General features: G+C 48.0%; 13 protein-coding genes across 14 annotated transcripts in view; 9 read left to right on the top strand and 4 right to left on the bottom strand.

Moving 5' to 3' along the window:
- Positions 1–91: 91 nt before the first annotated feature.
- CNBB1000 (hypothetical protein) lies at positions 92–2,200 on the top strand (the record flags this gene model as incomplete). The annotated part of the gene is made up of 12 exons (XM_772204.1): positions 92–266; positions 324–493; positions 558–592; positions 647–782; positions 831–904; positions 950–973; positions 1,023–1,195; positions 1,254–1,458; positions 1,506–1,602; positions 1,653–1,737; positions 1,787–1,906; positions 1,959–2,200. The coding sequence occupies 12 exons, from the start codon at positions 92–94 to the stop codon at positions 2,198–2,200; spliced, it is 1,536 nt and encodes a 511-aa protein (XP_777297.1).
- Positions 2,201–2,480: 280 nt separating this feature from the next.
- CNBB1010 (hypothetical protein) lies at positions 2,481–5,847 on the top strand (the record flags this gene model as incomplete). Its single annotated transcript, XM_772205.1, has 9 exons — positions 2,481–2,520; positions 2,580–2,630; positions 2,677–2,829; positions 2,983–3,739; positions 3,864–3,958; positions 4,020–4,391; positions 4,450–4,880; positions 4,950–5,322; positions 5,375–5,847. 9 exons carry the CDS (start codon positions 2,481–2,483, stop codon positions 5,845–5,847), a joined length of 2,745 nt encoding a protein of 914 aa, XP_777298.1.
- A 282-nt stretch (positions 5,848–6,129) lies between these two features.
- Positions 6,130–7,210, top strand: CNBB1020 (hypothetical protein; the record flags this gene model as incomplete). The annotated part of the gene is made up of 3 exons (XM_772206.1): positions 6,130–6,192; positions 6,250–6,711; positions 6,782–7,210. 3 exons carry the CDS (start codon positions 6,130–6,132, stop codon positions 7,208–7,210), a joined length of 954 nt encoding a protein of 317 aa, XP_777299.1.
- Positions 7,211–7,403: 193 nt separating this feature from the next.
- Positions 7,404–8,212, bottom strand: CNBB1030 (hypothetical protein; the record flags this gene model as incomplete). Its single annotated transcript, XM_772207.1, has 6 exons — positions 7,404–7,489; positions 7,561–7,631; positions 7,698–7,774; positions 7,846–7,944; positions 8,013–8,105; positions 8,180–8,212. The coding sequence occupies 6 exons, from the start codon at positions 8,210–8,212 to the stop codon at positions 7,404–7,406; spliced, it is 459 nt and encodes a 152-aa protein (XP_777300.1).
- Positions 8,213–8,429: 217 nt separating this feature from the next.
- Positions 8,430–9,441, top strand: CNBB1040 (hypothetical protein; the record flags this gene model as incomplete). The annotated part of the gene is made up of 8 exons (XM_772208.1): positions 8,430–8,570; positions 8,667–8,750; positions 8,809–8,893; positions 8,951–8,968; positions 9,059–9,080; positions 9,136–9,154; positions 9,216–9,317; positions 9,394–9,441. The coding sequence occupies 8 exons, from the start codon at positions 8,430–8,432 to the stop codon at positions 9,439–9,441; spliced, it is 519 nt and encodes a 172-aa protein (XP_777301.1).
- Positions 9,442–9,872: 431 nt separating this feature from the next.
- Positions 9,873–11,331, top strand: CNBB1050 (hypothetical protein; the record flags this gene model as incomplete). The annotated part of the gene is made up of 8 exons (XM_772209.1): positions 9,873–9,898; positions 9,991–10,062; positions 10,125–10,173; positions 10,228–10,266; positions 10,372–10,798; positions 10,858–11,057; positions 11,114–11,220; positions 11,274–11,331. The coding sequence occupies 8 exons, from the start codon at positions 9,873–9,875 to the stop codon at positions 11,329–11,331; spliced, it is 978 nt and encodes a 325-aa protein (XP_777302.1).
- Positions 11,332–12,619: 1,288 nt separating this feature from the next.
- CNBB1060 (hypothetical protein) lies at positions 12,620–13,535 on the top strand (the record flags this gene model as incomplete). The annotated part of the gene is made up of 5 exons (XM_772210.1): positions 12,620–12,828; positions 12,908–12,950; positions 13,030–13,086; positions 13,160–13,379; positions 13,456–13,535. The coding sequence occupies 5 exons, from the start codon at positions 12,620–12,622 to the stop codon at positions 13,533–13,535; spliced, it is 609 nt and encodes a 202-aa protein (XP_777303.1).
- Positions 13,536–13,921: 386 nt separating this feature from the next.
- CNBB1070 (hypothetical protein) lies at positions 13,922–16,201 on the top strand (the record flags this gene model as incomplete). Of its 2 annotated transcripts, XM_772212.1 has the most annotated exons (11): positions 13,922–13,950; positions 14,015–14,134; positions 14,266–14,341; positions 14,420–14,516; positions 14,566–14,597; positions 14,648–14,653; positions 14,723–14,729; positions 14,782–14,924; positions 14,981–15,181; positions 15,235–15,352; positions 15,651–16,201. In XM_772212.1, 11 exons carry the CDS (start codon positions 13,922–13,924, stop codon positions 16,199–16,201), a joined length of 1,380 nt encoding a protein of 459 aa, XP_777305.1. The 2 variants fall into 2 exon arrangements, with proteins under 2 accessions (XP_777305.1, XP_777304.1); XM_772211.1 differs by lacking the exon at positions 15,651–16,201 and having other exon boundaries at positions 15,235–15,546.
- Positions 16,202–16,537: 336 nt separating this feature from the next.
- Positions 16,538–17,593, top strand: CNBB1080 (hypothetical protein; the record flags this gene model as incomplete). The annotated part of the gene is made up of 4 exons (XM_772213.1): positions 16,538–16,764; positions 16,822–17,209; positions 17,266–17,411; positions 17,554–17,593. 4 exons carry the CDS (start codon positions 16,538–16,540, stop codon positions 17,591–17,593), a joined length of 801 nt encoding a protein of 266 aa, XP_777306.1.
- Positions 17,594–17,726: 133 nt separating this feature from the next.
- CNBB1090 (hypothetical protein) lies at positions 17,727–18,698 on the bottom strand (the record flags this gene model as incomplete). Its single annotated transcript, XM_772214.1, has 3 exons — positions 17,727–18,021; positions 18,076–18,408; positions 18,463–18,698. The coding sequence occupies 3 exons, from the start codon at positions 18,696–18,698 to the stop codon at positions 17,727–17,729; spliced, it is 864 nt and encodes a 287-aa protein (XP_777307.1).
- An 847-nt stretch (positions 18,699–19,545) lies between these two features.
- On the bottom strand, positions 19,546–21,634 carry CNBB1100 (hypothetical protein; the record flags this gene model as incomplete). The annotated part of the gene is made up of 3 exons (XM_772215.1): positions 19,546–20,596; positions 20,648–21,177; positions 21,239–21,634. 3 exons carry the CDS (start codon positions 21,632–21,634, stop codon positions 19,546–19,548), a joined length of 1,977 nt encoding a protein of 658 aa, XP_777308.1.
- Positions 21,635–21,929: 295 nt separating this feature from the next.
- CNBB1110 (hypothetical protein) lies at positions 21,930–24,306 on the top strand (the record flags this gene model as incomplete). The annotated part of the gene is made up of 8 exons (XM_772216.1): positions 21,930–22,003; positions 22,052–22,217; positions 22,265–22,516; positions 22,566–22,709; positions 22,762–22,911; positions 22,957–23,345; positions 23,402–23,525; positions 23,581–24,306. 8 exons carry the CDS (start codon positions 21,930–21,932, stop codon positions 24,304–24,306), a joined length of 2,025 nt encoding a protein of 674 aa, XP_777309.1.
- Positions 24,307–24,918: 612 nt separating this feature from the next.
- The window catches only part of CNBB1120 (hypothetical protein), a gene marked incomplete at both ends in the record, with an annotated part of 1,701 nt that continues 418 nt past the window's right edge, over positions 24,919–26,201 (bottom strand). Inside the window, 3 exons of the mRNA XM_772217.1 lie at positions 24,919–25,483; positions 25,533–25,647; positions 25,700–26,201. The exon at positions 25,700–26,201 is cut by the window's right edge and continues 210 nt beyond it. Of these exons, the coding sequence (XP_777310.1) occupies positions 24,919–25,483; positions 25,533–25,647; positions 25,700–26,201 (1,182 nt within the window). The remainder of the gene's footprint in view (positions 25,484–25,532; positions 25,648–25,699) is intronic.

Genomic DNA, 26,201 nt, shown 5'->3' on the forward strand with positions numbered 1-26,201 from the left:
CATGTCTGAACACCGATATACGCAGCTATGCATCCATTGTCGCACAAACGCATATTTCGAGTCCACTTCTACAAGCATACAATCACAAGAAATGGCTCTCGTGGATGTAGAGGAACAGAGCACAGCAGGCCCGAGTCACTCGAGATCCTCCAGCGTGCTGGCAGCAACGGCGGCAGAGTCGGTATCGTCGTCAAGAAGAGAATCGAGGAGAGGTTCAAAGGATAGAGAAGTCGGTGATGGGGGAAGGGGTGGAGATGACCATGTTTGTGAGTTTGATCCATGGATGTCTATCTGCGTATCGCTGACAACAACAATGCGTAAAGCATTCAAAACGGCTGAAGAGGACATCGAGCTGCAAGACAGCGCGACAGCACCTTTACTTGCGGGAGCTGCAGCCAGCCCTCGTCTGCTCGAATCAGAAGAGCGTCATCTTCTAGAGGCTGAAGGACACAATTCAGTTTCCAGGGGATCGATATTAGACGCGGTGACGAATGTGAGTATTGAGTCCAGCCGATCAGCCTCTGAGATGTTGACGAATGAATCGCGCGACATGGTAGATGGCCAACTCCATTATAGGAGCTGGTATAGTGGGGTAAGCTGAGAGTGCGCATATGGCAGAGCTATAGCTGACCATCCTTTTTTGAAGATTGCCATATGCAGTATCCGAAGCAGGCTTTGTCATGGGCGTGTTCCTCTTGATCGCGCTGGCAGCCATATCAGATTGGACTATCCGGCTAGTCATCCTCACCAGTAAATTGAGTGGAAGAGAATCTTACACCGAGGTGTGCTATGGCATATGGTCTGTTTTATCAATGCTGACTTAGGAGAAGACAATGTACCATTGCTTCGGACCACTAGGAGCCATGGCAGTATCCTTCTTCCAGTTCTCATTCGCGTTTGGCGGGTAGGTCTGTAGTTGCCTATGTGACATAAGTTAACCTCCATGTAGGACGGCTGCATTCCATGTCATCGTGTAAGGTTCCTTGTTCATTTCCTCCGCGATGAAAGCTGACACTCTACAGTGGTGATACGATCCCTCGAGTCGTCTCTTACATCTTTCCCTCCTTCGCCGAAAACGTCTTCCTTCGTCTATTTGTCAATCGCCAAGCAGTCATTATCATGTGCACCTTGTTCATTTCTTTCCCCCTAAGCCTGCATCGGGACATTGTGAAGCTCTCAAAATCATCCAGCTTCGGTGGGTACTTTATCGAAGATACAAGTAGATATCCCGGAATCGCTGACTCGAGCGATAGCTTTAGTATCCATGGTCATCATTATTGTCTCTGTGCTCTTTCGAAGCGTCGCGGTTGATCCATCATTACGCGGCTCTTCAACTGATGTGTTTTCAATCGTGAAACCTGGTGTCTTCCAAGCCATAGGGGTGATCTCTTTCGCGTACGCGTGTCATCACAACAGTAATTATATCTACAAAAGTATCAATGTACCTACTCTCGATCGGTATGTTCGTCTTGACTCAGAATGGAATCGATGCTAATGATGTTTAGCTTTGACATGGTCACTCATATTTCAACTGGCATAAGTTTAATAGCCTGTTTACTAGTTGCTGTTTGTGGATATGTCGTCTTCACCGATAAAACAGAGGTTTGCGACTTGCTTAGCTTGTAGGGCATCAGTGCTGACGTTTCATTTAGGGGAACATTCTCAATAATTTCAGCTCTGAAGATTGGCTTATCAACATTGCCCGCTTTTGCTTTGGCGCCAATATGTCAACAACAAGCGAGTCCATGCTTCACCGTCGTAGATCATATACTCATCAAAATCTCAGTCCCATTGGAAGTTTTCGTCTGTCGAGAAGTGATTGAAGAGACGTTTTACAAGTCTAAGCCCTTCAGTAAGCTGCGTCACGTAATCATAACTTCCTCTGTCATCTTTATCGCTATGGGTCGTAAGTCCTTTTCTATTTGATTTCGCGCCTTACTGATGCAATGGGCTTATAGTCGCGCTTACAACATGTGATCTCGGTGTCGTCTTGGAGTTGGCCGGTGGTCTTTCAGCTTCCGCTTTAGCTTTCATTCTGCCAGCCTCCGCATACTTTGTAATGCTCTCTGGCCCTTGGTCTTCCAGAAGGAAATTACCGGCACTTTTGGTTGCCAGTTTTGGAGTGATTGTGTTGGTGTTGAGTTGCGGGTTGAGCCTCAAGAAAGCCTGGAGCGGAGAGGGTGGGAAGTCAGTGTGCTAAGTTCACAGTGCTACTAGATATATAGATTGATTGGGTGTATGTCGTATAGTTCGTTGTGTTGTTTGTACGTACATATGCACAGATGACGGATTTACATACGAGTTACTTACATTGACCCGTGGTGGTGTTGTCCCGGGGGACTTTTGAATTAGGCTGGAGTGGAGATTTTTCCGTACTCCGCCGGGCTTCGTCATAGGTGGGTGGATGTGGATCGAAATGAAAGGATCTTTCAATCTTGCATTTTCATCTTAATAACTCACTACTTTATATCTAGAACAGCATGTCCAGGCATAGATTTGTCAGGAATATTGACCTCAATGGTGAGCGATAAAAGTTTTCATAGATGGGAGGCAATCAGTCGCTAACGGAGCTCCTCCAGATGAGCTCGATGACGGTGACGAGGAAGTCGGCATGTCCGCCGAGGAGACAGGTGTGTATTACCAGTCTAATTCGCTCAATCTGACTCCTTCTATAAGCCCAAATGAACAGGGCTGTGAGTGTCGCTCGTAACCTCCTCAAAGACGTCACGCCTCCGATATCCGACAATGAAATCGCCGATTCCGTATGGCACTACTGGTTTGACGGCGAAAAAGCTGCTGCCTGGTTGAGACAGGATAGAGAGAAGAAAGGTTAGTCTATTTCCTACCTCCTATATCTTCTATTCCTTTTTTCTTTCCTTTTTCTTTTGTGATTGGGCTTTTTCAACGTGTTTGAAGTTTGGTCTTCCGCCTTTACTTGTTATCAAATGTCCCGAGTCGAGCCGCCGCTGAGCTTCGTCTCAGGCGAAGCTCCGCCTTCATATCTCGAACCTACACCGCTACAACAACCTAGACATCGCCCGAAAATCTTGGTTCCACCTCCCCAACCCACTCAAGCCCAGGAAGACATCCAGCCGCCTCTTACAGCCCTTCAACGGCTTACTCTCTCTCGCCGGCAGGGTTCTCCAGCATCTCCCGCTCCCTCGTCATCTGTAGGAGAAAAGCCTATGTCAAAATTGGCGTTGCTTGCACAAAAGAGAAGAGAAGCGGCAGCAGCTGCTACGACTACTTCTGAAACCATCCAGTCTGGAATTGTATCACCTCAAACGTCTCGTCAACCTTCTGCCTCTGGTACGCAACCAAGCAGCGGAACGCAGTCCCCATCCCAGTTGGAGAAGAAGCCACTATCCAAACTCGCCCAGAAGATGGCTGCTGCTAGAGCTGCGAGGGAGGAAGCTGCTGCGGCTGCCAAGTCCAGCAAATTAGAGAAGAACAGCGTAGGGGACCAGATGGAGGGGGATGAGCCTCCGCCCAGTCTTTCTTCTCCTGCAGACCCCATGTTATCTTTATTCTCCCCGCCAGCAACGTCCCCCAAGCCCAAGTTGAAACCTACTCACCCATCACCATTTTTTTCAATCATTACATCAACTTCTTCCCAAGGCGGGGCGCCAGGGCCGGCTAAGGACCACTTGCCGCCTGAGCCTACCAGTGCCAATCTTCACGCACCTCTCATCACCGATGTGGACGTCCTTGTAAAACAATTTGAGCAGGCTTTCGCAGAGTCACCGGATGAGATTGTGCTTCGCAAGAGGCAAGGAAGGGCCGGGACTGCAGATATGGTAACTGCTGTGAAGAAGCAGGCAACCGGAACGGGAATCAAGCCAAAGGTGAAATGAATGGGGGAGAGAAAGAATCAAAGAAGAACGAATCAAAGATGCTGGAGATGTACTGTTGTATACTATTGTTACACCAAATTTCTTATCTTTTTATTTTATTCCCCGTGAATTCGGCCAGTCTCTATATTGCCCTTCGACATTATGCTGACTCAATTTCTTTTTCAGCCGCCAAAGCCAAGGCTGCACAAACAGCCAAATCTGCATCTCTCCCCGGTAAACCCCGAGTGCAACAAGTAGCAAACCAAAAATCAAAACTCGCTGTTTCTCAACCCAACTCACCATCGACAAGTGCTAGCAAGTCGACGAGCAAGTCTGGTTCTGCCTCCAGCACACCCAGGACACTTGGGAAGAGTAATCTGTCAACTGATCTGGAGGGCTTGCACTTGAACGAAGAAATGGACGAGGCTGAAAGAGAACGAGAGAAAGAGAAATTCAAGGAGAGGCAGGTGTTGAGTATGAAGCAGGAAGAGTTGATCGCCAAAGCCAAGGAGGAAGAGGAAAAGTCGGGGAAGAAGAATGTCAGCTTGATTGTTGTCGGTACGTGTACTGATTCCTGTGGAGAGTAATAGAGGGCTGCTTATTTTCGACGGCGCAGGCCACGTCGATGCCGGTAAATCGACGTTGATGGGTCGAGTACTCTACGACATTGGTGAACTTTCTGAGAAGGAGAAGATCGCCAATGAACGAGGTAGTAAGAAACTCGGTAAAGGTTCCTTCGCTTTTGCATGGGGTCTCGATGCTTTAGGCGATGAACGTGATCGTGGTGTAACCATCGACATCGCCACCACGCATTTCGTAACACCTCATCGTAACTTCACCTTGCTTGATGCGCCCGGGCACAGAGACTTTATTCCTGCGATGATCAGTGGTGCGGCCCAAGCCGATGTGGCATTGTTGGTCATTGACGGTTCACCAGGAGAGTTTGAGGCAGGCTTTGAGAGGGGCGGGCAGACACGAGAGCACGCGTGGCTAGTACGGAGTTTAGGAGTGAAGGAGATCATTGTGGGGGTGAACAAAATGGATTTGGTATGTACTTCCGTCTTGGCGGAGCCCAAGGAAAAAAAAAAAGACAAGATACTAATATTGTTTATCTAGGTTTCGTGGTCTCAAGATAGATATGAAGAGATAGTGGAATCACTCAAGCCCTTCCTTCTTTCTGCTGGATTCAACTCTACCAAAACGACCTTCTTGCCACTTGCCGCGATGGAAGGTATCAACATCCTCGATAATGACCAACCAGAGCTTAAAAAGTGGTATTCTGGCCCGGCTCTTATTGATGCCCTTGACGACGTAGAAGTTCCCACTAGGCCATATGACAGCCCGTTGAGGATACCGTTATCAAACGTGTTCAAGGGTCAGACTGCCATCGCAAGTGGAGTAGCCGTGTCAGGAAGGTTGTGCAGCGGTGTGGTGCAGGTTGGAGACAGGTTAAGAGCCGTGCCGGGCGATGAAGTTGCCAATGTTCGAAGTGAGCCTTCCTTAGTGTGCAGTCTTATGTTTAATGCTGATTGAATCTGTAGCTATTGAAGTAGACGACGACTCTGCGCCCTACGCTGTAGCTGGTCAAAACGTCACGCTTTACCTTTCCAACATTGATCCCATCAACCTGTCTATCGGTACTGTTCTTTGCCCTACTTCTATTCCAGTTCCTCTTGTCACCAAATTTACCGCTCAGATCCTCGTTTTTGACCTTCAAAGCCCCATCATTGCCGGTACCCCGGTGGAGCTTTTCCATCATTCCATGAACCTTCCTGCTACTATTAGCAAACTCGTTTCGATTTTGGAGAAGGGACAAGTGGTGAAGGAACGTCCCAGAGTCCTTCAGAAGGGTACTACAGCGATGGTTGAATTGAGTTTGAGGCCGAGCAGTTCCGGCAAGATTTCTAGCATACCACTGGAGACTGCGACGGACAACAAGGAGATGGGAAGGGTGTTGATCCGAAGAAATGGAGAAACTATTGCTGCTGGTATGGTCATGGAGCTTCTCGGTTAAATTATGCATAACAAGATTAGATAAACATTAATCTACTGCCACTCCATGTGTGCAGTTGTTGAATTTTGACGAACTCGTTCGATGCTGCATATGGAAAGAGCCAGTTGAATTAACATAGGTCGTGGGGGGTGCGTTGCAGATATTACCGGAATATCCGAGCGTGGCGTTTCTTTCAGACTTTTTGGATTTCGACAAGTCAGGTCTCGCGACTGAACGGTGTTATTTTGCCGGTAATTTCCATCTGCTCTTTCCACACCTGTGAACTATTCCCTTGCTCTCGCCATGCCGTACAGGCCGTACACTACAAGAAATGTTTTTAACCACAAAAGGGCTATCCCCCGTATGGTATGTTAAACATGGCAGAGTTGACCTCGTGCACATTGCTAACCTACCTGTCCGCAGAGCTGGTCTCCAGAGAATCTCTTCAACATCTGGCAACGTTCTTCTCCTGAGTCTCCTATACGCCGAGAACACGACTTTACCCGTACCAACGCAACTCCCTTCCAGCTTCGATGGATCGCCAAGCGTCTCTTGCGAGGATACCACGGTGACCACATAGGTTACACCAAGTTTGCGAGATGGTACATGCCTGAAAAGCTCCCCGCTATTCACGAAGGCGGCAAGAACGATGTGGGAGAAATGGGCAAATGGATTGAAGGTCGAGAAAGGGCTGGAGGAAGGACACGTGATGAGAAGAAGGCGAAGAGCAAAGCGAAGGACAGCAGGGCGCCGGTTGGGACTATGCTTTTTGCAGATATCGAGAGGAGATTGGATGTGTTGATCTTTAGATCTTGTTTCGCTCAAAACGTGTGGGAAGCGAGGAGATATGTGGTTCAGGGACATGTCAAGCTGAACGGCCAGGTGGTGAGTTTTCGTCTTTGGTTTTGTATATTCTCCGCGAAACAATGCTCAAATGTTGTCTTTGACCTTGTAGATGCGAAACCCGAACATCATGCTCAACCCTGGAGATGTCTTCACGGTCAACCCCTCACAGATTGTTATGCTCCAAGCGCCTAAATCAAAATTCCAACCATCAGCAGAGGAGGAAGTCGAGGGTGAGGCTTCCGAAGAGAAGCCTTCAGAACCCACCGGTCCCGCCGCTTCATCCTACTTTAAACTCCCAGACTACGCTTCTCCTCACCTTTTCGTCCCGGCGTACCTTCTCCCGTCCTACCTCACCTGTTCAGCAGTCTATGTCCGACATCCTACTGCCCGTCCGAATTATTCCGAAATCCCATCACCATACGATGCTGGAGGCGAGTTGATGAGTCTCGGTTGGGAGTGGTTTAAGAGGTCTGCACCAAGAATGAGGAATAAGACAAAGAAGTGGCCAAACCCCTTCGGTGGTTTCGGCAAGCAGTAGAGTTGTCGTTGGTAGAGTTGTGCACTAGGCATTTTTTGCATGGATTTCATTTTAACAGCTTTTGGTTTAGGCATGGTATCTTATAAAGCACACGGCGGCGATATTCCTATGCGGTGTGTCCATCTAATTGACGCCATGAGGCCGGACTCTGTGAGATTAAAATGCATTCATTATCATAAATATTAAAATCTCCTTAGGCACTGCCTTCGGGTCCCTCAGGAAGAGGAGGAGCAAGACCCTCCTTAATCAACAGATCCTCGAGCTCTCCGCTTTGGTGCACTGCAGAATGGCAGAATAATGGTCAGTGTCACCGAAGGATCAAATGCAGAACTACATTTAAGGACACTCACTTGACAAGAGAATGTCGCATCCACCGACGAATTCACCCTTGATGTAAACCTGAGGGATGGTGGGCCATTCACTGATGACTGGGTTGGCAATCTGGCCAGACCATATTTGGACCATTTAAAACGAGGACAAATCTCACCTGTATTCCTTGATACCCTCACGAAGCTCCTGATCCTCCAGACAGTTGTAGGTCTTGAGGTTTTCTCTTGGGACACCCTGCAATTACAAACAGCAATCCTTCGATGTCAACCAGATCGTTAATAGTCATATATACGGGAACCACTCACCTGAACATCAAGAATCTGGCAGACGGCCCTGGAGAAACCACACTGAGGAGCATCAGGTGTGCCCTTCATGAAGACAACAAGAGGGTTGCTCTTGACGGCCTGTGGGAGATCCGAAGAGTTAGCCACTTGATTTACATACAACTGAGCTATAGTCATGGCAAGCGTACACCGTCAATGAGCTTCCTAGCCTCAGCGGAAAGGAACCGCCTTTGGGCAAGGATAGTGGTTGATCGAGCGACCTGAGACTGAGGAAGAGATCGCTGAAAATGAAATCAGTCAGCAAGAAAGTCCACTGGATATAAGTGATACGAGCAAGCTAACGAGATTAACGTACAAGGGTGCGGAGACCAAGCTTGGCGAAGACCATGATGAAGATGTAGTTTTTGAAAATTAAGAGTTACAATTGCAAACTGAAGGAACAAATGGATGTCCAGTCAAATTACAGCGGCAAAAAGAAAGTAAGCGGGCATTCGGGCGCCTCCACCTTTATTTGCACGACTTGTTGAATCGGCGCGGTGACACTCACCCAAATCCTGATGTGCATTCTCAGCAATCTCATTGGACAATTCTTCTAATTTCAGTGCATGCTTACGATTCCTAGACTTCTGGGTACTAGGATACTGGAAAAGAGGTGTGCATATTCAACAGACGCAAAAAATCTGAGACTGGAAACAAAAGCAGGAAGGATGTCATTCTCGTTACCGTTCAAGTATATCTCCGCCGAGGTGGGTCATCGCTGCCTCAATGGAAATGTCTAGCAGATATCTTCTTGCCCAAAACATGGATGAAGTATGTGTCATTGACATCCTAAATGAACTTAGCAACTGGCAGAAATCATAAAAGCTAAACCCGCGGAGACATTGAAGGATTTCGTTGTGGTAGATGTGAGGGATAGTGACTTTGTGGCAAGTCGGCCTACTTTCTGAGTTGTCCTCGAATGCTGAATAAGCGAAACTGATGTAGGGAGGCAATATTGTGTCGGCTCTGAACTACCCTAGTGATACATTCCATGCAACTGTGGATGAGTTGGTAGAAAAGCTGGAGAAGGGTGCGTATCGATAGGATATGAACTCTCCCTTTGCTGACCTGGCCCGAATTTGTACAGTACCCAAGGTAATCTTCCGTACGTAAAAATTAGATTGGACAGGGGAAGTGAGAGGAGGAAGACACGGAGTAACAGCAGCTGACTTAACTACTCTGGCGGTATGTGCAGATTGCTACCTCTCGCAAGCTCGGTTCGTCTCCTCCTTCCTTGATTTTTGCAGATGCTGACTGGTCGTCTGGTATAAGAGGACCTAAAGCAGCTAGAGTGAGCTCCATATCAATGCCTAATACTGGCGGTGATGAGATACCTGACCATTCATGGACAGATTTACGCTGAGACCCGCAATCACCGTTACCCCAACCCTTCAACGCCTCAAGAAATTTTTGTCCTTCGCGATGGATTTTCAGGCTTCCAAACGCGTTACCGTGTAAGTCGAAATGTCATGTTCTGCCATCTTTTATCCTGGTCTGCAACATTAAAGCTGATGTGGGATGCGTCGGTAGGATGACCCGGAATTGATCGAAAAGTTTAACAAGTACTATCATGATTAGGCAGGCTTTTTTCCACCTCGGCGGTGAGCGGATCCGTAGAGAGGTATAACTATGTATATACTTCATCCAACCATGCATGCCAAAGAGCAACTAGACGCATGCTCCGCTCAAAGTTCCGGCAGATACGTCCACTGTTAAACCCCGCAAGACTCGTTGTATTCTCCATCGACGTTTGCCAGCGAGCTGCTGGGGAATGCTCTTCTGCGCTGTTTTCGGGATTTGCCGAAAAGGTGACGACATCATGGGGTCAGGAGGTGGTGGAGGTGGAGGTCGCGAACAATGGTGTGCTGAGCGAGGACGAATGGACTCTTCTGAGGACCGCCGAGGCCCACCAAATCCCCCAAATATAATATCCGCTTTCCTTTCCTCTTTGTCTTCCCTATTTCCATCTATATACTCTTTCTAGCATTAAAAAGGGCAAAGCGAACAAAATGTCTCTCGGTCGAACTCTCAAGCTGTAAGTAACCTACTCTTTGTGTCACGTACTAGCAGGCAGCTTGTCATCTACATATACGTTTCGGCTATCAATGGGCTGACATCACATCACAGTAACAACGGCGTTGTCGCCCCTCAGATCGGTTTTGGCACCTGGCAGGCTGCCCCCGGTGAGGTTGAGAAGGCGTAGGTTTACTCGCTGAGGAAATTTATTCATGGAAGATGGATGATGCTGACAAATGACGTAGCGTCGAGGAGGCCATCAAGGTCGGCTACCGACACATTGACTGTGCTTTAGTAAATCTTTGCCATCTTACTCACAGACAGTAATAAGCTAATGCAAACGCATAGATTTACCGTGTGTTTGACGCAACTGGTGTCTATGGAATCGTTAGCTAATCTCAACCTTTTTGACCACGTATACAGAAAACCAGGACGAGGCAAGTTTCATCCCGCACAGGCAGGAAAAAGGCCGGTAGCTAACTTCCATTGCAGGTTGCCCAAGGTATCAAGGCCTCCGGCGTTCCACGAAAAGACCTCTTCCTTGTCTCCAAGCTCTGGAACAACTCTCACCGACCCGAGAAGGTTGAGGCCGATCTTGACACCAGCCTCAAGCAACTCGGTACCGATTACCTCGATGTTTATCTTATCCACTGGCCCGTTCCTTTTGCTCCTGGAGACAACCTCTTCCCCAAGACTGAAGATGGAAAGGTTGCCATTGACTGGGATGGACCTAGCGTAGTCGACACTTGGAAGGAGTTGATCAGAATCTCTAAGGAGACCAAGAAGGTCAAGGCCATCGGTGTTTCCAACTTTAACGTTGAGCTTTTGGAGAAGCTCATCAAGGAGACTGGTGTTGTTCCTACCATGAACCAGATTGAGTGTCACCCCAGCTTGATCCAGCCCGAGCTCTTCAAATATTGTAAGTCGATCTTGTCGTTCTTATCCGGATTAGTTATCATCTGACTTTTTTTCCTCAAGGCAAGGAGAAGAACATTGTTATCACCGCCTACTCTCCTCTTGGTAACAACACCACTGGAAAACCTCGAATCATTGACCAGCCCCAAATTATTGACATTGCCAAGAAGCTTAATAAGGAGCCTGCGCAGGTCTTGATCAACTGGGCGGCCCACCAAGGCTTTGCGGTTATCCCCAAGTCTGTTACTCCATCTCGAATCAAGGTAGGATGCAGAGTAAATAAAAGGCGTAGTCAGTGCTAATAAGCTGTTGAGAATAGTCCAACTTTGAGGACTTTAAGCTCAACGATGACGTCTTCGAGGAAATCAACAAGGTCGGCAAGGCCAATGCTGCCAGGGCCAACATTCCTGCCGAGTACAACCCCAGGTAAGCAAAGATATCTCAACTGTAAGGAATGAAACTGACTCTTCTTTGACTAGCTGGCCCATTAACGTATTCGGGGAGAAGTCTGAGGAGCAATACAAGAAGGTCTGGTAAAAGGAGTAGAAGAACAGTTGAAAATCAACAATGTCAATATAAAAGATGCATGTAGCCTTTCGCAACTTGAAAAGCAATGCCACAATAGCAGCTTGTCGCCAACGGTTGGATGTTGCGAGAACCATGACTCACAAGTTGTTATGGCAGGTAATAAGCCTCTGGATTGGCAGAGAACAGGAACTGCCTGCAGACCCACATAATAGACATCGGGGCAAAGGTCAACACAAACTTCAATATTATAGCTGCCATCCCCAGTTAGTAAAGTAGATCAACTGTGAACAAGAGTACACACCACACACCTGAAGAAGTACTACCAGTCGGCGTCAACGAAACAGCAGAAGAAAGGCTTTATTTCTAAGGATGAGAAAAGGAGAGTCCAAGTGCATTTGCGATCTGTGGTTTCGGGCGTTTGGGGGAAAAGTGGGAACAAACCAGACACGAGGCCAATATTGATTAATACCGACAACATCAAATGCTGGAAACCTTACAAAGGTCATGACCATGTCTCCTTGACGTACGTGCATGAGGCTTACACCAAGTTCCTAGAGATGGACGTTATTAATTGACCAAGGTCATCAAGTTGGATACCACTTCTCAACCACAGTCATCGAGTTGGACATCATAGCTTCCCCAAGTTGTTAGGACTGGTTGACAGTTGCACTCCCAACCCAACCGAGGTCATGGAGTTCGGTACGGTTACTCGCCCAAATACAAATACTGGTCGACGATTGTCACGCCTAAGGTTGGACATTAGGTAGATCAGGTTTTTGCACTTGTCATAAAGATGATAGAGGTAGATACTGTCGTTTGCCCGAGATCCTAAGTCTGGTTGACAATTGCACACCTAAGGTTAGACACTAGGTAGACCAAGTTCTTGAAGTTGATGACTCACATAGTCGAGGTAGTAGTAGTGTACTACCAGGGTGATGAGCTGAGAGAGATGGGCACTTACTCAACCAAGGTCATGAAGTTGGACACCGCTGATTGCCCAAGTTCAGGAAAAGTGCCTTCAGCAGGTTGGACCCTAAGCTTAGTAACTAAAGCTATCATTTCTCAGATCTTCTTCTTTCAGCAGATCGTTTTCACTTGAAAGTCAGGACTCGCCGAGAACGTCGGGTAATCAAGATTTGTTATTTGTTTGTGGTGGGATCTAATCGTCGTGCCTGCCCTGTGATTTGATTAGTGCATTTAGTGTTTCGCACCTCGGGGCACTCTTACCTTCAATTTCAGTACATCCATCCCGTTTCGCCACCAACTTTTCTTCATATTTCCTCCAAGAAACACAATAATGACTAGTTCTGGCCTCACAAATCGTCGGCCATCCTTTCCATCCCAGTCCAGCGGCAACGTCGTTGCCTCCATCGACTCCCCTCCAGACAGGACATCCGTATTTATCAAACACGGCAAGTATATCCTAGTCGGCGCCGGGGGTTCTTGGTGGGTCGACCTGCCGACTGTGCTGTCTAGGGTGTTGCACAAAGAGAATGGTTGGATCAAGTGGGTTTTCATTCTTGATTCTGCGATGTGCAACCATCAAGTGGTTAGAAAGCTGACAAATGAAACTGATTTTGTGTAGGAGGATGATGCTGGCAGGCCTGGGATTGCATGTCGCCACGATAGTCAGTTGTGCCTTCTTATGGTGTACAAAACACCTGCATTCTTCATCCCTAAACGCTTACATGTGCTTGTTGATACTAGTTTATTTTCCTTTACTTGGTTCTATTCATTCCCTGGCTTCGTGGGTATATCCCAAATGTAAGTCTTTCCACTTAATTAATCAGCCTTGCACAGGCCATACAGGCTATTTATTAACCTCTTCCAACGGTAGTATACTAAATGGCAAGAATCTGCCAGACTACGGATTATTGTACCCCTTTTAACCATGACGATCCTTGGCAGCTGGACATGCCTCGTTATTTCTCTTTCCCAGGCAGGGAAGACGACAATGTTCGAGTCCGTTATGGACGCTGTGAAGGGAGTCGGAAATGCTAGCCTGGGGCAGATGGAGGGGAGGGACGGCATGGGAGTGTTCAGTTCGATGGTCGGAGGTGAGTCAATCACATCACTCTTTAGGCGTCTTTGCCTCGCGTAGGGTCGGTTGTGTCACTGATGCCTGAGTTACAGCAACCTCGCTGTTCATGTTCACCCTGGGTATACTTGGAATGATACCAGCCCCTTCGCACGTTCTGAGGAAGCAGGATTAGAATCCCTCAATGTGGTTTTGATTGCCACGCAACGCCACGGCAGAGGTGCCGTCCGAAGAAACATAGTTTTACGTTTTACTCATTATATTACTGTTCATCCTACTTATTCTTATTACTACATTATTCAAGCTTCAATATGCTGGTTCAATTGGGACTGCACTACGTCAATTTACATAGAATTATGCATACATGTATCCTAGCTGTTCTCATTCGAAGAAGCTCCCCATCGCTTGAAGTGAATTCCCCATTCGCACCGCGTCCTCGGGTATTATTTGGACCGCCTCACTGCGCTCGTCACTGGCTTTTGTCAGTGCTATTCGCAAGTTTACTCTTTCTTTTCTATTCTTTCCGATCCCTATCGTCAGATTCTTGCTGCCCTGCCCGAGATGGCCGCCAGAAATTGGTCACGCGTATGGTTCGTCCTCCCCCTTGCGGCCCATTTTCGTTCCCGCTGATTGCTGACCTACGCTCATCAATAGGGTAGGGGGAACCGTCATCCTCATCTCCTTCATCGCGTTCTCCTCCCAAATATTTGTCATCTGGCCATGGTACGGCCGTGAGATCAGCTTGGATCTGCTCAAGCTCCTTGTCCCTCTCAAGTCAGTCTCTTCATCGCTTCTGCACTCCTTCATGGCCTCGAGCCCACCGGGCCTCTAGCGAGAAGTTATTGGCCGGAAATACAGTACTTCTGCCCCATGCCGCATGCTGACAAACCCTTTTTTGGGAACAGTTTGGCCGCATTCATGATCTTCTGGAACTACCGTTTATGTGTTATAACGTCTCCTGGAAGTGTACCAGAAGGCTGGGTAAGCTATCTTCATGCGGACAATAAATACAGACTTGCACAAGGGATAGATTCCTAATGATGACTTGGGATGCTCTAGAGGCCGAATATTGGTGCGATGGACGGTATGGAAGTTAAAAAGGGCACACATACACCCAGATACTGCAAGAATTGTGAACATTACAAACCGCCAAGAGGTGGGTGCTTTGTCTATTAATGAGGCCAGAGCTGATTCAGAGAGAATAGCACATCATTGCAGGCAGTGCAAAACATGTTGGGTGAGTTTTCCGAAGCATAAATGCAGGATATTACTGACAACATATTGTAGCTCAAAGTGCGCTGCTTCGTTAAACAATCTTGAGATCTCACTGACTTCTACTTATCTGCTATCTTCTATCTATAGCTTGATCGTGAGTCCTATCAAATTGCCATGAAATTCCACGTCTTAATGGATCGATACAGACCATTGCCCTTGGATTGGTAACTGTGTAGGCTTCTATAACCAAGGACATTTCATTCGATTTTTGCTTTGGGTGGACATCGGCACGACGTTCCATCTCATTATCATGGTCAGGCGTGTACTTTATATTGCCGAGTACTACCATGTGAGCTACAGTTGCACAGCATACTACGCACGGTAAACGCTGACATCGCACCAAAGCAGGAGCCCACACTCGCCGATGTCTTGTTCCTTGTTTTCAACTTTGCTACCTGTGTCCCTGTCTGGTTATGTGTCGGCATGTTTTCCATCTACCACGTATATCTTGCGTGCGGAAATAGTACCACCATTGAAGGTTGGGAGAAGGACAAAGTGGCTACCCTTATTCGCAGAGGAAAAATCAAAGAAGTCAAGTATCCTTATGTGCGTCTTGATTGCCGTACATTGTTATCATGCGGCGCTGACAGTTGATATAGAATATTGGCATCTACAAGAACATCAAATCGGTCCTCGGGCCCAACCCATTTCTCTGGCTTTGGCCTCAAAAGATGCAAGGCGATGGGCTGTCGTTCCCCGTCAACCCTTCAGCAGGTGGTGAGTCAGCAACAGTCGAATGGGCAGGTATCGTGGCGCCACGGGAAGGGTCGTCTGCTCCTGGCGAATATGGGGCCGCCGATCAGTGCGAAAGTGCTGGAAGCGGCAGTGGGACCAATGGTCGCCCCGGAATGGGGCATGGCGAGGAAAGGGTGCGCCATGGGCGAGCGAGAGTAGAGCATTCGATGGTGTAGATGGCGTAATGTAAGTGGTGACCCATAAGCGAGTCCCGAGCAACGTTGACTGTTGATTTTCTAATTCACAGGTTTTCGTATGCTGACTTACTCATCGTCTGTAGATCACACGACTCAGTATTTTTGGCCTCCTCAAGATCCTTCTAGACTCCCTAATCCACCTCCCATTCCTGCCCACGCTTCTCCATTCGTTTATGGCAACAATGGGTTCAACCCCAACCTGCAGCCCACAAATTCGCTTCGTGCTCGTCGGAGTAGCACGCCCCATATTGATGAGGACGAGCATTCACACGAACGAGACCAATACCGTCATTACTCTTCAGGCGAAGAACGTGATAACGACTCCATCTCCACTTCAAGCTCACCTAAGCCATATCTGTCTGATTATGATCATTATGACGAAGGGCCTATGTATCCCGGAGAAAGGATGACTGCACTGATTCCAAGGGTGAGAAGAGGAAGTGAAGGGTGGGAAGTAGCTCCTGGGGGTGGTTGGAATGCCTATTCTGGAATGATGGATGAAGAAGTCGGGTGGGATGACGAGGTTGGGTATGATGAAGCGCCTGGGGAAGGTCCGTATGTCGAGAGACCGTGGGAGATGAGAGGACGATATAACGTTTATGATACGGAGGAGGAATCGGGATACGCGCATTGATGAGGGGGCATATTGCATTGATTCATGGTCATGTGTATGTATGATATCTGTTGTCTGTGGATTGTGACCACCTCTTGCTGGAAAGACATCGGCGGAAACTCTATCGAAATAGAAGTCGTGTCGAGTATGTGATACACAAGAACATTCGCCGGACCTCCCGATGTTTGCGGATCAATGGAGATTGAGGGTCCTTTGTATCAGCTGGGTAAGATGAGACATCCGGTAATGGCTCCACCTCCGACTCTGTCCATGCAGGGTAGCGATGGATGAAGGGAGATATAAAGAGGGCATGTATGCAGAACTCGATGGTTGCTTTCCTACAGGCGAACGATGAAGATGTTACTCATCCCACCAGGGCTTGCACCAATTCCTGAGGATGACAACGACGACTTCACATTCCTCAGTGCTTCCAGTAGTCCTTCCGATACACCGCCTCTAACCCCTCTCGCCACTCCCCATGGTAGCCCGAATAGTATGTCCTTGGCGAGTGGAAACGATATAGAGATGGTAGCAAGCGATGGGATCAAGTTCTACACAAGCTCAGTACTTCTGCAAGGTGCTAGGTAAGCGGCCTGCCGCACTAATGCACAAATAAAAACTGATGCATAGAACATGATAAGCCCCGTCTTTGCTACAATGACAAGACCTTCCAAATTGGGCTTACCATCAATAATCTATTTCGCCGACTCCCATCTCGAAGCCTCCGCCACAATAACCCTTTTCCTCCACTTATTGTCTTCTCAGTCCTGCTCATCATTACCGACACCAACGGCCCAGTCATTCAGCCATTACGAAACACTCATCTCGTTCCTCAAGAAATTCCAATGCGATGGAGCCTTACTAGAGGAGCTGGGTAGAATGTTGAGAGTCTGGTTGGAAGAGGGCTGTATCTCTGCAAGCAGAATCTTCAAAGCAGGATGTATGATGGGTGATGAGGAGCTATGTAAATTCGCGGTTCAAGCGGGCAATGAATGGACATGGATTGGAGCAAGTCGGAGTGGTTCTTCTGTAAGCTTAGGTCAGGCGGGCTTTGCTAGTGCCACTGATTTAATGATCATCCGCAGCCATATCTTCCAGGCTGTAAAAAGCGAAAGCTCAGCTCGTCAGGCTCCGAGTTTGACTTACACGAGGATGGGATTTTTGGCGCTCCTGCATTGGATATTTCCGCCATGCCGTATTCATTCTTTAGGTCTCTTCCTGATACGCACAAGTTTGCACTGCTGAGAGCTACAAGGAATATAGTGGGTCCTTTGGTAGTGCTTGATCGTTGTAACTGGGACAAAGTTGCAGAACAATTTGAGAAGATTTTGAATGATGTGAAACGTTGTGAGCGCACTACGATTTCTTCTAAGATTAGAGCTGATGTTCGTCCCTCAACAGGACGCGTATTAAAGGCCACTTGAGAAATATTCAGATTATTGTTGCGCTTGTATGATCGATCTGACACTCCCGTCGCTTGTTTTTAACTTTGTATCGTTGCTGGCAAATGTAGTAATACATATGGATATATATGACCTAGTCAAAATCACCTGTCACGAACAATTAGTTTTATGTTGTAGCTACGAGGAGGTGCAACAAACTCACCATCATCCATGTCCTTGGGGACCTTGGGCTCCTCATCCTCGCCATACTGCATCATGTTGTCGATATGACTGAGAACAGTATTTACAGAGTCTTCTGATGTAACGTCCAGCGGTAAGAAAGACACAATGTTCTGATCTTCTATCAGTGAGACGACGGCTCGGTTAAGCTGGTTGAACTTCGAGTTGGTGCCCTGATTGATATCCTCAAGTAGCAGATTGGGGTCTGGGTCAAGATATCTGAGCAAGGCTTGTGAGCGGCCAAGACGACGCTATGAATTCGCAGATGCCTACCTTCCAACTTCTCTCTTCGTTCGGCCCTTCTTATCCTTTACCAAGTCCATCTTGCTCATCAAACACAACATGCTAATTCCCAAGGAGAGCATACAGCTCATGGCACTCATTACACCTGCAAAAAATTTGCTCTTGTCCTGCATGAACTGCGAGTCTATCAAGTAGACTGCTGATGTTCTGAAGTTGAGAGAAGTAGAAAGGAATGTGGCGAGGCGGGGAAGAAGAGGGACATGGGTGTATAGTTCGATTTGTCCAGGGCAATCTATTATAAGATAGTCGTCCTCATATGCGCCTAATTCATCTTCTAGCCAATCAAGATTATTGAGAAGATATCTGAAAATACCTTTATCAGGCGTCTTCCCCTTGCCTGAGGCCCATATTACTCACTCGAAACAATATATCAAACCACCGTTTGGTCCAAACTCCAGCTCCTCCATAACATCTTCCAAATTGATCAGATCCCTTATATCGATAGTCGGCTCGTATTCGAATTTGTCGGCAGCAGGATCAAGATTGACCAGATGAACGGACCGACCAATCGTTTGAGCGTGTGTAATTAGAGAGGCACAGAAAGTAGACTTTCCGGCACCTGCTGGGCCTGTTACGAGCACCGCGTACCGCATTGTGGGTGGATAGCTAAGTTGTATTAGCAGCTAAGTTGCGAGTTGATGCCGTTGCCGGTTGGTGATTGAATTCATCTTCGTTCTGCTGGCGGAGTGCGGCGGGCGAGATTGTTATCACGGAGATTGTTCCAAACTCCGTGATGTTTAAGCAAGGGAGTACAGTACTTCAAGAAAAGGAAAAAGAACGACATTTTCAATTTGAAGTTCCAAAAGGCTTGGTCTTATTCCACTTCAGTTTAGAAGGTCTGTTAAGCTGTTCCGACCTTGTCACACTTCAAAATCGTGTTATCTGTTGATTGTGGCTAAAACATGCAACAGCAACAGACAGCAAGTTCGTTGTTCACCTACTACGTATTATTGTCTAGCTTTCCGTTTATCAATAGCATCACCATATTATGTCATCCTCCACTGCCACGTATTGGATGATGGACTGAGTGCATGAACCCTTTTTATCAACTGCTTTTAAAGAGGAGTTCCCCTGTAAAAAGGGAGATTGCTTCAATTGCTTCGGAAGCATGGCTTGACAACGGGAACGCACTGAGATCGGGACATAAGAAATGGTCTTAAAAAAAGCGGGGAAACATGGAAAGGGAATACAATTATTATATCAACTTAAACAAACACCTCATCTTGAACTACGATTAAGTAACTGATTCCCGTGCTGTTATGTACTTAGACTCCTTCCCTTCCTCAGAAGGGATTTTCGTTCGCTTTAATCATTGAGAATGACTCCGTGTACTACATAATTTGAGATAGCCCCGATATAGGTCTAGTCAAGAAAAGACGCAAACCATGCATACAAACAAGAACAAAAATAAAGATCTACTCTTAGTTACAACCGGAAAAACTACAACAAGCCAACCCTATCGCGCTCGTCTTGTTCTTCCCCCACGCCCATTGCTCTTTGAGCCTCCCGCTCTTCATCCCAATCGATTGCGTCTCCCCTGGAAAGTACTCTAAGATAATAAGCACGAGCTGGTCCGCTCAAACCAGCAGGAAGCTCTGGCTCTCGTTGCCTCTCTGATGCTTGCTCAGCACCTTCACCAGGTTGGTTCCGCTCGGGGTTAGTGACATTGACGAGAGCCCGCATACGTCTTTCCCTCATTCTGATAAGTTTTGCCCTCGCTGTTTCCCATCCTGGCATTAGGGTGACTGCCCATAGAAAAACAGGCAGCAGGACCTGAGTTTGAAATCTAGGCGGTTGGGTTCGGGGAGCAGGTGCGAAAGAGTCAGGTTGTCCACCGGAAGAAGGTAGAATGCGTAACTGGATATTATCTATCGAGAGGTGGACAAGGGGTGCAAATGAGGTGGTCAACGATAGAGAGGCACGACTGCGACGACGGTTCGGGGCGTTGCCTTGCGCCGGGATCTGCTGGGTTTGGGTCATCTCAGCGCCAGGACCAGCGGGTACAGCTTGTCTTTCGTTGCGAGCGGCTCGTTCGGCTTCCTGCGCCAACTCATTCGCCTGTCTGTTTCTCAAAAACACAGCAATCGCGTTCCATCCATCGACCGCCCACCAGCCCCATGCGATACCTGCGATCGCCCAGTACCTCGGATCAGTCCATTTCATGCCGCGCGTCAGCATCCAAAGCATGGTGAAGACTTTGAAGGTTGAGAAGAAAAAGTGGCTGAAGACAGGACGTGGGATATAAGGTAGGAAGAAACGAAATGTGCGGCGGTAGACAATGCGGACATTAGGTGGAAGAGAAGGGCCGGCGGTTGCCGAGGTCACGGTGGGCAAAGGAAGACGAGATTGCGTCTCCTGTTGAGTAGCTTCGTAGAACGCCGAATTGAGCAGAGGGATTAACGATGTGATGCGGAGGTAAATGAGAAGATGAGTGAGTTGGGCAGGCGTGCAAGCGCTGAGTGCCGGTAGGTCAAGAAGATAGACAGTCCCACTACGAATGCATCAGCAGGTACCCTCATGCTCCGCTGACATCGATACTCACTCGATTTCGACTTCTGTTTTTTCTCCGACATCTCGATTGGACCAGTTCCTATTCAAGAGACCGGACCAAAGATCGTTAATCTCTTTTTCAATACCGTGTCTCTGTCCGGTTTCATCCCAAATACGCTTCAAATCATCATCGCTATCTTCAGCGAACGCCAATTCCCAGTTTTCCCAACCTTCCTCTGTCGTGTCGCGATGTGCAGCATAGGCTTTCACAACAGAAAGCACCGCTTCTCGAGCCTCATTTTTCGAGACAACAGGTGGCGGCACAGTATTTTCCCACTTTAGCGGTTCCAGACTTAAAAGGGAGAAAAGATGATGTCTAGAAGTGAAAAGCAGATAATGGATCGAATCAGAAAGGGCAAGGGAGTTTACTGAATTGCTATTGGATACAGCAGGTGCGGTGGGCGTAGAAGGTTGAGGTCCTAGCGCAGAACTGTCTATTGGGTCGGACATTTGAACGACGGGAGTGGTCTGAACCCTTCTAGCAACAAGATGAAGGGTAGAGACGTGAGTGTGATCTCCAATCTAATCATGAAAGATTCACGTAAGCTATCGCACATACAGCTATCCAAAACTCTTGACCCACCTTTCCCACGACGTCTCCTAATTTCTCTTGATCCCTCACGATTCGCCCATGATACACGATCCTCATATCTTCCCTTTCCCATAACCCCGCCCCTTCGAGCTGGCCATGAGCCAAATCGTCTTTTAGCTCGCCAATCGTCTCATTAGCCGGCAACACCCAGCCTTCCTTTCTCCTTTCCAAAGACGCGCCCGAATCACCAAAAGGCGATTGGATTCTAATCCTCACAGAGTGGGAACCAGATTGTTGACTTTCATGTGATGTTGTTCGAGGAAGTCTGTGGCGAAGGGCAGAAGGTTCGGGGCCATCTGGCTGAGGGCGATGTCGGAAGAGGGTCGGCGACGGCGGTGGGAACGTCGCGGAGTCATTGACCGGCCCGTGGGCTTGTTCAGACTGCATTTCGCGAGAGCTATTGTGGGGAAGTCGGCTTGGAGGAGAGAAACTTGGTTAGACGTAGAAATCCGAATGTAATAGAAGGAGTCGGTTTGCGTGAATGTTGCTGCGTTACATAGAGCTGTGCGTTCGTTGTGCGTATGCCTGCTATGACGCGATATCATGACGTGGAAGAGCTCTCCTCGGAAGCAAATAACGGAATCAAATTCATACACCACTAGCCTGGCAACAACTGTTGGGATAAACAAACGCGAGTGATTTCGTGCACACGCAGTACCGCGCAACCACCTACACACGTATTATGTCAAGACTAGGAGAGCCGTCAAGAGCTGTTCGTTATCCCGAGAAAGTCGCGACTGGGGCTCGGGAAGCCGAGTGAGTGTTGCCCCGACGCTGCTTCGCGATGTACTTATCGTCAAATAGCCCGGACAGCAGTACAGCGACAGTCTTATCAGCTGAGTTGACTACTATCAACTCCCAGCTTATGTCCCATGGATGGGCCAAGAGACCACTGAACCTTGATGCCTTGAGCCAAAAAGATTATAATGAAGTGGTCGCGGTCTTGTTTGAACTCATGGGTGCCAGTGTTGTGAGTAGCTCGCGAGCTTGTAGATTTATTCGATTGACGGAAAACAGAGTAACCTGAATATGTTGGAAACCCTTAATGGCCGCCATCGTACCCTTGAATATGAATATGAACGGCTGCAAAAGACCACCAACAGTCTCAAGACGTCCAATGCTAGGCTTGAATCGGAGGTTGCTGGGTGGAAATCAAAATGCGCCGACATAGAAAAGAGGCTAGTCTTGGAGGAGATAAAGACGAAAGAACTTAGAGAAGAGAATTCTCGAGGTCGAAAGGCCTTAGAGACTGTGCGAGTAGCTGCTACAGTAAGCCATATCTTGCTTCCACATTTGCAATCTCTGATTGCTTTTCCAGCATGAAACCAAGAAGGTTCAAATGAGTCTGGACAAGGCCCATGCTCAACTGGCAAAGATAGGAAATGATCCTACCATTGCTAACAAACCTCAGGGGCTTGTATTACTAAATCCTATACCTGCTGGAAGGATACAACCGGTTGCTGTATGTACACTTCATTTTCCAGCCTCTGAATCCACTGACCTGATTAATGTAGGCTTCCCAGTCCCCATTACTTGAGCAAACACTTAGAGACCTTAGCGACATTAGAGCAAGCTTACAAGAGGAGACAGAGGCATTCCGACATGTTGTTGTGTCTACTGGTAATGCTTTGAGAGAAGCGTTGGCAGCATCGTGTGGTCAAGAGGTATGCCTAATGCCCTGCCAAAGACCTCTGCTAACGTTATAATAGCCCCCCATTCGACTTCTCCAGTCACAGTTCTTCAGTCCCTTGAACAGCTCAACAGCTCGCACTCTCGGCTCTAGTATTGCGCAATCCGCCTCATCCATGTCACATCCTTCCATCGCCAGTGCCAGATTGCAAAGCCTAATCGAGCAAATCCGCAACCGGATAACGGAGGGCGTGCCGCAGTATACTGCCAATGGTGAACACCTCACCAAGCAACCTACGCCTGAAGAAATTGAGGAGCAGAAGCGGGTAGAGCGTGAAAAGGAGAAGATACAGAGGGATCTAGAGGACAGGATCAAAGATCTCGAGGTCGAACTTAACTGTGCAAAGAGAAAGGAAGAAGAAGCGAGCAAGGTTGTGGCCGATTATGCAAAGAAGCAAGTGCAGCGAGAGTTAGTGGGAAGTTCAAAAATCATTTGGGCAGGAAATGCTAATTTATATAATACAGGCTCAACGTACATGACAGTAAGGAGGATATGGACATGGAGATACAAAAGCAAGCGCTGGATAAGGAGAGAAAGAGATATGCGGAAGAAGCAGTCAAGCTTAGACAGGAACGACAAGAGCTTGAAGTAAGTATTCACCCTTCATTTCAAGGTCGGTTGAGAATTAATCCATATCAATTAGCTGGAACGTCAAGCCTTCCTTGAAGAAAAGCGTAGAGCGGAGGAAGAAGCAGCTAAAGCCCCCAAAATCGCGCCCTCTACTGCCATTATAGCTGAGCCTACTTTAAACCATGAAATGGAAGCCGAAGAACCCATTCCTGCCTCTCCAAGCATCACATGGCATCAGCACCGTCCCCACTCTCCCTCCCCTCTTTCACCACAACACCCTAAAATCCGAACCCCTAGAGCTCATGTGGCAGGAGGTAAACGCAAAACCGCAAAGACGCCTCTATCTCGATTAGTCTTGGAGAAAGCCGTAAGGCAGAAGGGAAGAGAACTGGGAGTGGGTGGGTTGCTGATGAAAGAAAAGGACCTAATGAGCGGTAGTGTATTGGGTGTTGAAAGAGGCAGGAAGACAAACGTGGGACCCTCGAATAGGTCGCCGAGAAAAGGGAAAGAGCGGGCGGTTGACGGAATGAGAGGTTCGGCTATGCGAAATTCTACATTCGGCAATAACCATTCGTCGTCAGGGAGTGAGGCGTCCTCTGTATCTGGGAGCAAGGGTGTCACTCCAGCCCTAAAACCACTTATCAGCAACAAAGTTGCTGGCAATGTTGAGAGGCCAGAAATGGCAGTTTTGACTATGCGTACAAGCATAGGGACGACTGCAGCTTCGCAAAGAAAGGCTATGGAGTCGAATTCAACAGGGGCTAAAACGACGATGGTGAAAAAGGCTGCTTGGAGATGAAGAACTACTACGTTGAGGGGTGATGTCCGACGATCGATGAGCTTGGATGATATAATCTGTACTTAATAAATAGTGATGGATGTCCTTTGGCCTAATGAATAGCGTGTTAGAGGTGCAGCACTGGGATTACTCCTCTTCTTCTGTACAATTTACTCGGCTCCATTACTGTGCAGTGCGTACATAATACGAGAACTTGATAATATTAGGAGGAGAATGACTTTATTTGCTCGTCATGATCATAGAAGACGGAATAATGCAACGACTCAGATCGGGACATTAATATTTTAATATGGTTTTGTTGACAGACAGACAGTTGTGGGAAATACTCGTTTTTGTTTATCCATTGAAGAAGCCACAGTAAAATGATTATTGAACAGGTCACTTCAAACGATATAAGCGGCCACAATGCTATCATGTGCCGTGCATTATGCGATGTTTGAATGGTTCACTTTTTTCCAGCTCTCTCTAACTGCTTTCCAAAATTCGGTATGTCACCGTGCGTGCGTTGTGCTGCTAATGTTGATCAGGATGCGACACGATAACCAGTTACATATTATCTTTGACCAAGAACATGCCTGTTTACAAACATCGTAACAGTAACAGAAAGGAGATTTACCAGACACTGACACCCTGAGCCTGACCTAAAGCCAAAAGTTTACTCAACATGCCCACCTGCTCCTCAGTCACACCACCATATTCGGCAGTCTCCACCATCTTTTTGACCACATTCATCAACTGCTCTGGAGTGTCCACATGCAATTCAGTCATGGCCTGCTTCACGATCTTTTGATGATCCTCGCTATCTCGGGGAGGGACCGGGACATCAACGATGGGCAAAAAGAGATCTTCGTCTTCGTCCTCGGCCATTGGTTCAGCCTCTTGCTCTTGCTCCTGCGCACGTTTGGTCTTCTTGCGACGAGGCTGCTCCTCATCAACCTCATCGTCAGAGTCTTCGGAGTCGGAATCACGCTTGGGAGAAGAAGGGGGTACAAAGTCTGCGTCGTTGTCGTCGTTGTCGTCAATGTTGAACAGCTCGCTGAAAGCAAGTTCGGCGGGGGTTTCGGTGGTGGGCGCTGGAGTCTCACCGCTGGAGACAGGAGCGGGGACGTGCACTTCCGGAATGAAGTTGGGCAGGGGAAGGTTAGCATCGGTGACAGTCTTACGGAGAAGCTCAATCCTGACATGATATTGTTAGCTATTTTCAGCATGTACGCTGCCGGACTTACTCTCGCTCGAGGTTACGGCAGTGAGTTTCGAGTTCGTTGTACGCTGCCTCTTTCTCTTGTAGTCGTTCGGCAAGGCTGCCGAAGAACTGCTTCTTCTTCTTTCTTGATTCCTGAGCTGCCCTACAGTCAACTTCCATTCCCCCCCCTTGACATAGAGATAATCTCACCTGCGACTCTGTTCCTCGCGCGTCTCCTCGCAAGTAACTCATCTCTGGGCATGTTCTTCCTCCCCCCTTTACCAGAAGGAGGTAAGGGCCATTCTGGCAAGTTCCCATCCTTGTCCGGAACTCGTCCATCCTCATCCGTCGATGCCGACATTTCCGTGACACCTCTATTATTTCCCTTTGCCTGCTCTTCACCAGCATCACCAGTCACATTTGCACCCATCGCCGCAACCCTATTCAAGACAGCCCGATGAGAGGCATCCGCCGCCTGTGCAAGAGTTTCGGCATCCCCAACCCATGAAGTCGCGCCACTTCCTTCAACGCCCGGCCTCCAAAATCTACCTTCGGCCCCCGAAGGAACCACGGCACCCACAAGAGAATCATAGCTTACGTCGCCATCGCCCTCCTGCTGGCTGACATTTTCCAAGGCGTCCTTTATGGCTTGGATCTGCGAGTCACTCCCACCATGTTCGCTCATTCGACCTGGTGTCCCGGGCGCGTGAAG

This window comes from Cryptococcus neoformans, chromosome 2 (genome assembly GCF_000149385.1).
Source record: "Cryptococcus neoformans var. neoformans B-3501A chromosome 2, whole genome shotgun sequence".
Classification (NCBI taxonomy): Eukaryota; Fungi; Basidiomycota; class Tremellomycetes; order Tremellales; family Cryptococcaceae; genus Cryptococcus; species Cryptococcus deneoformans.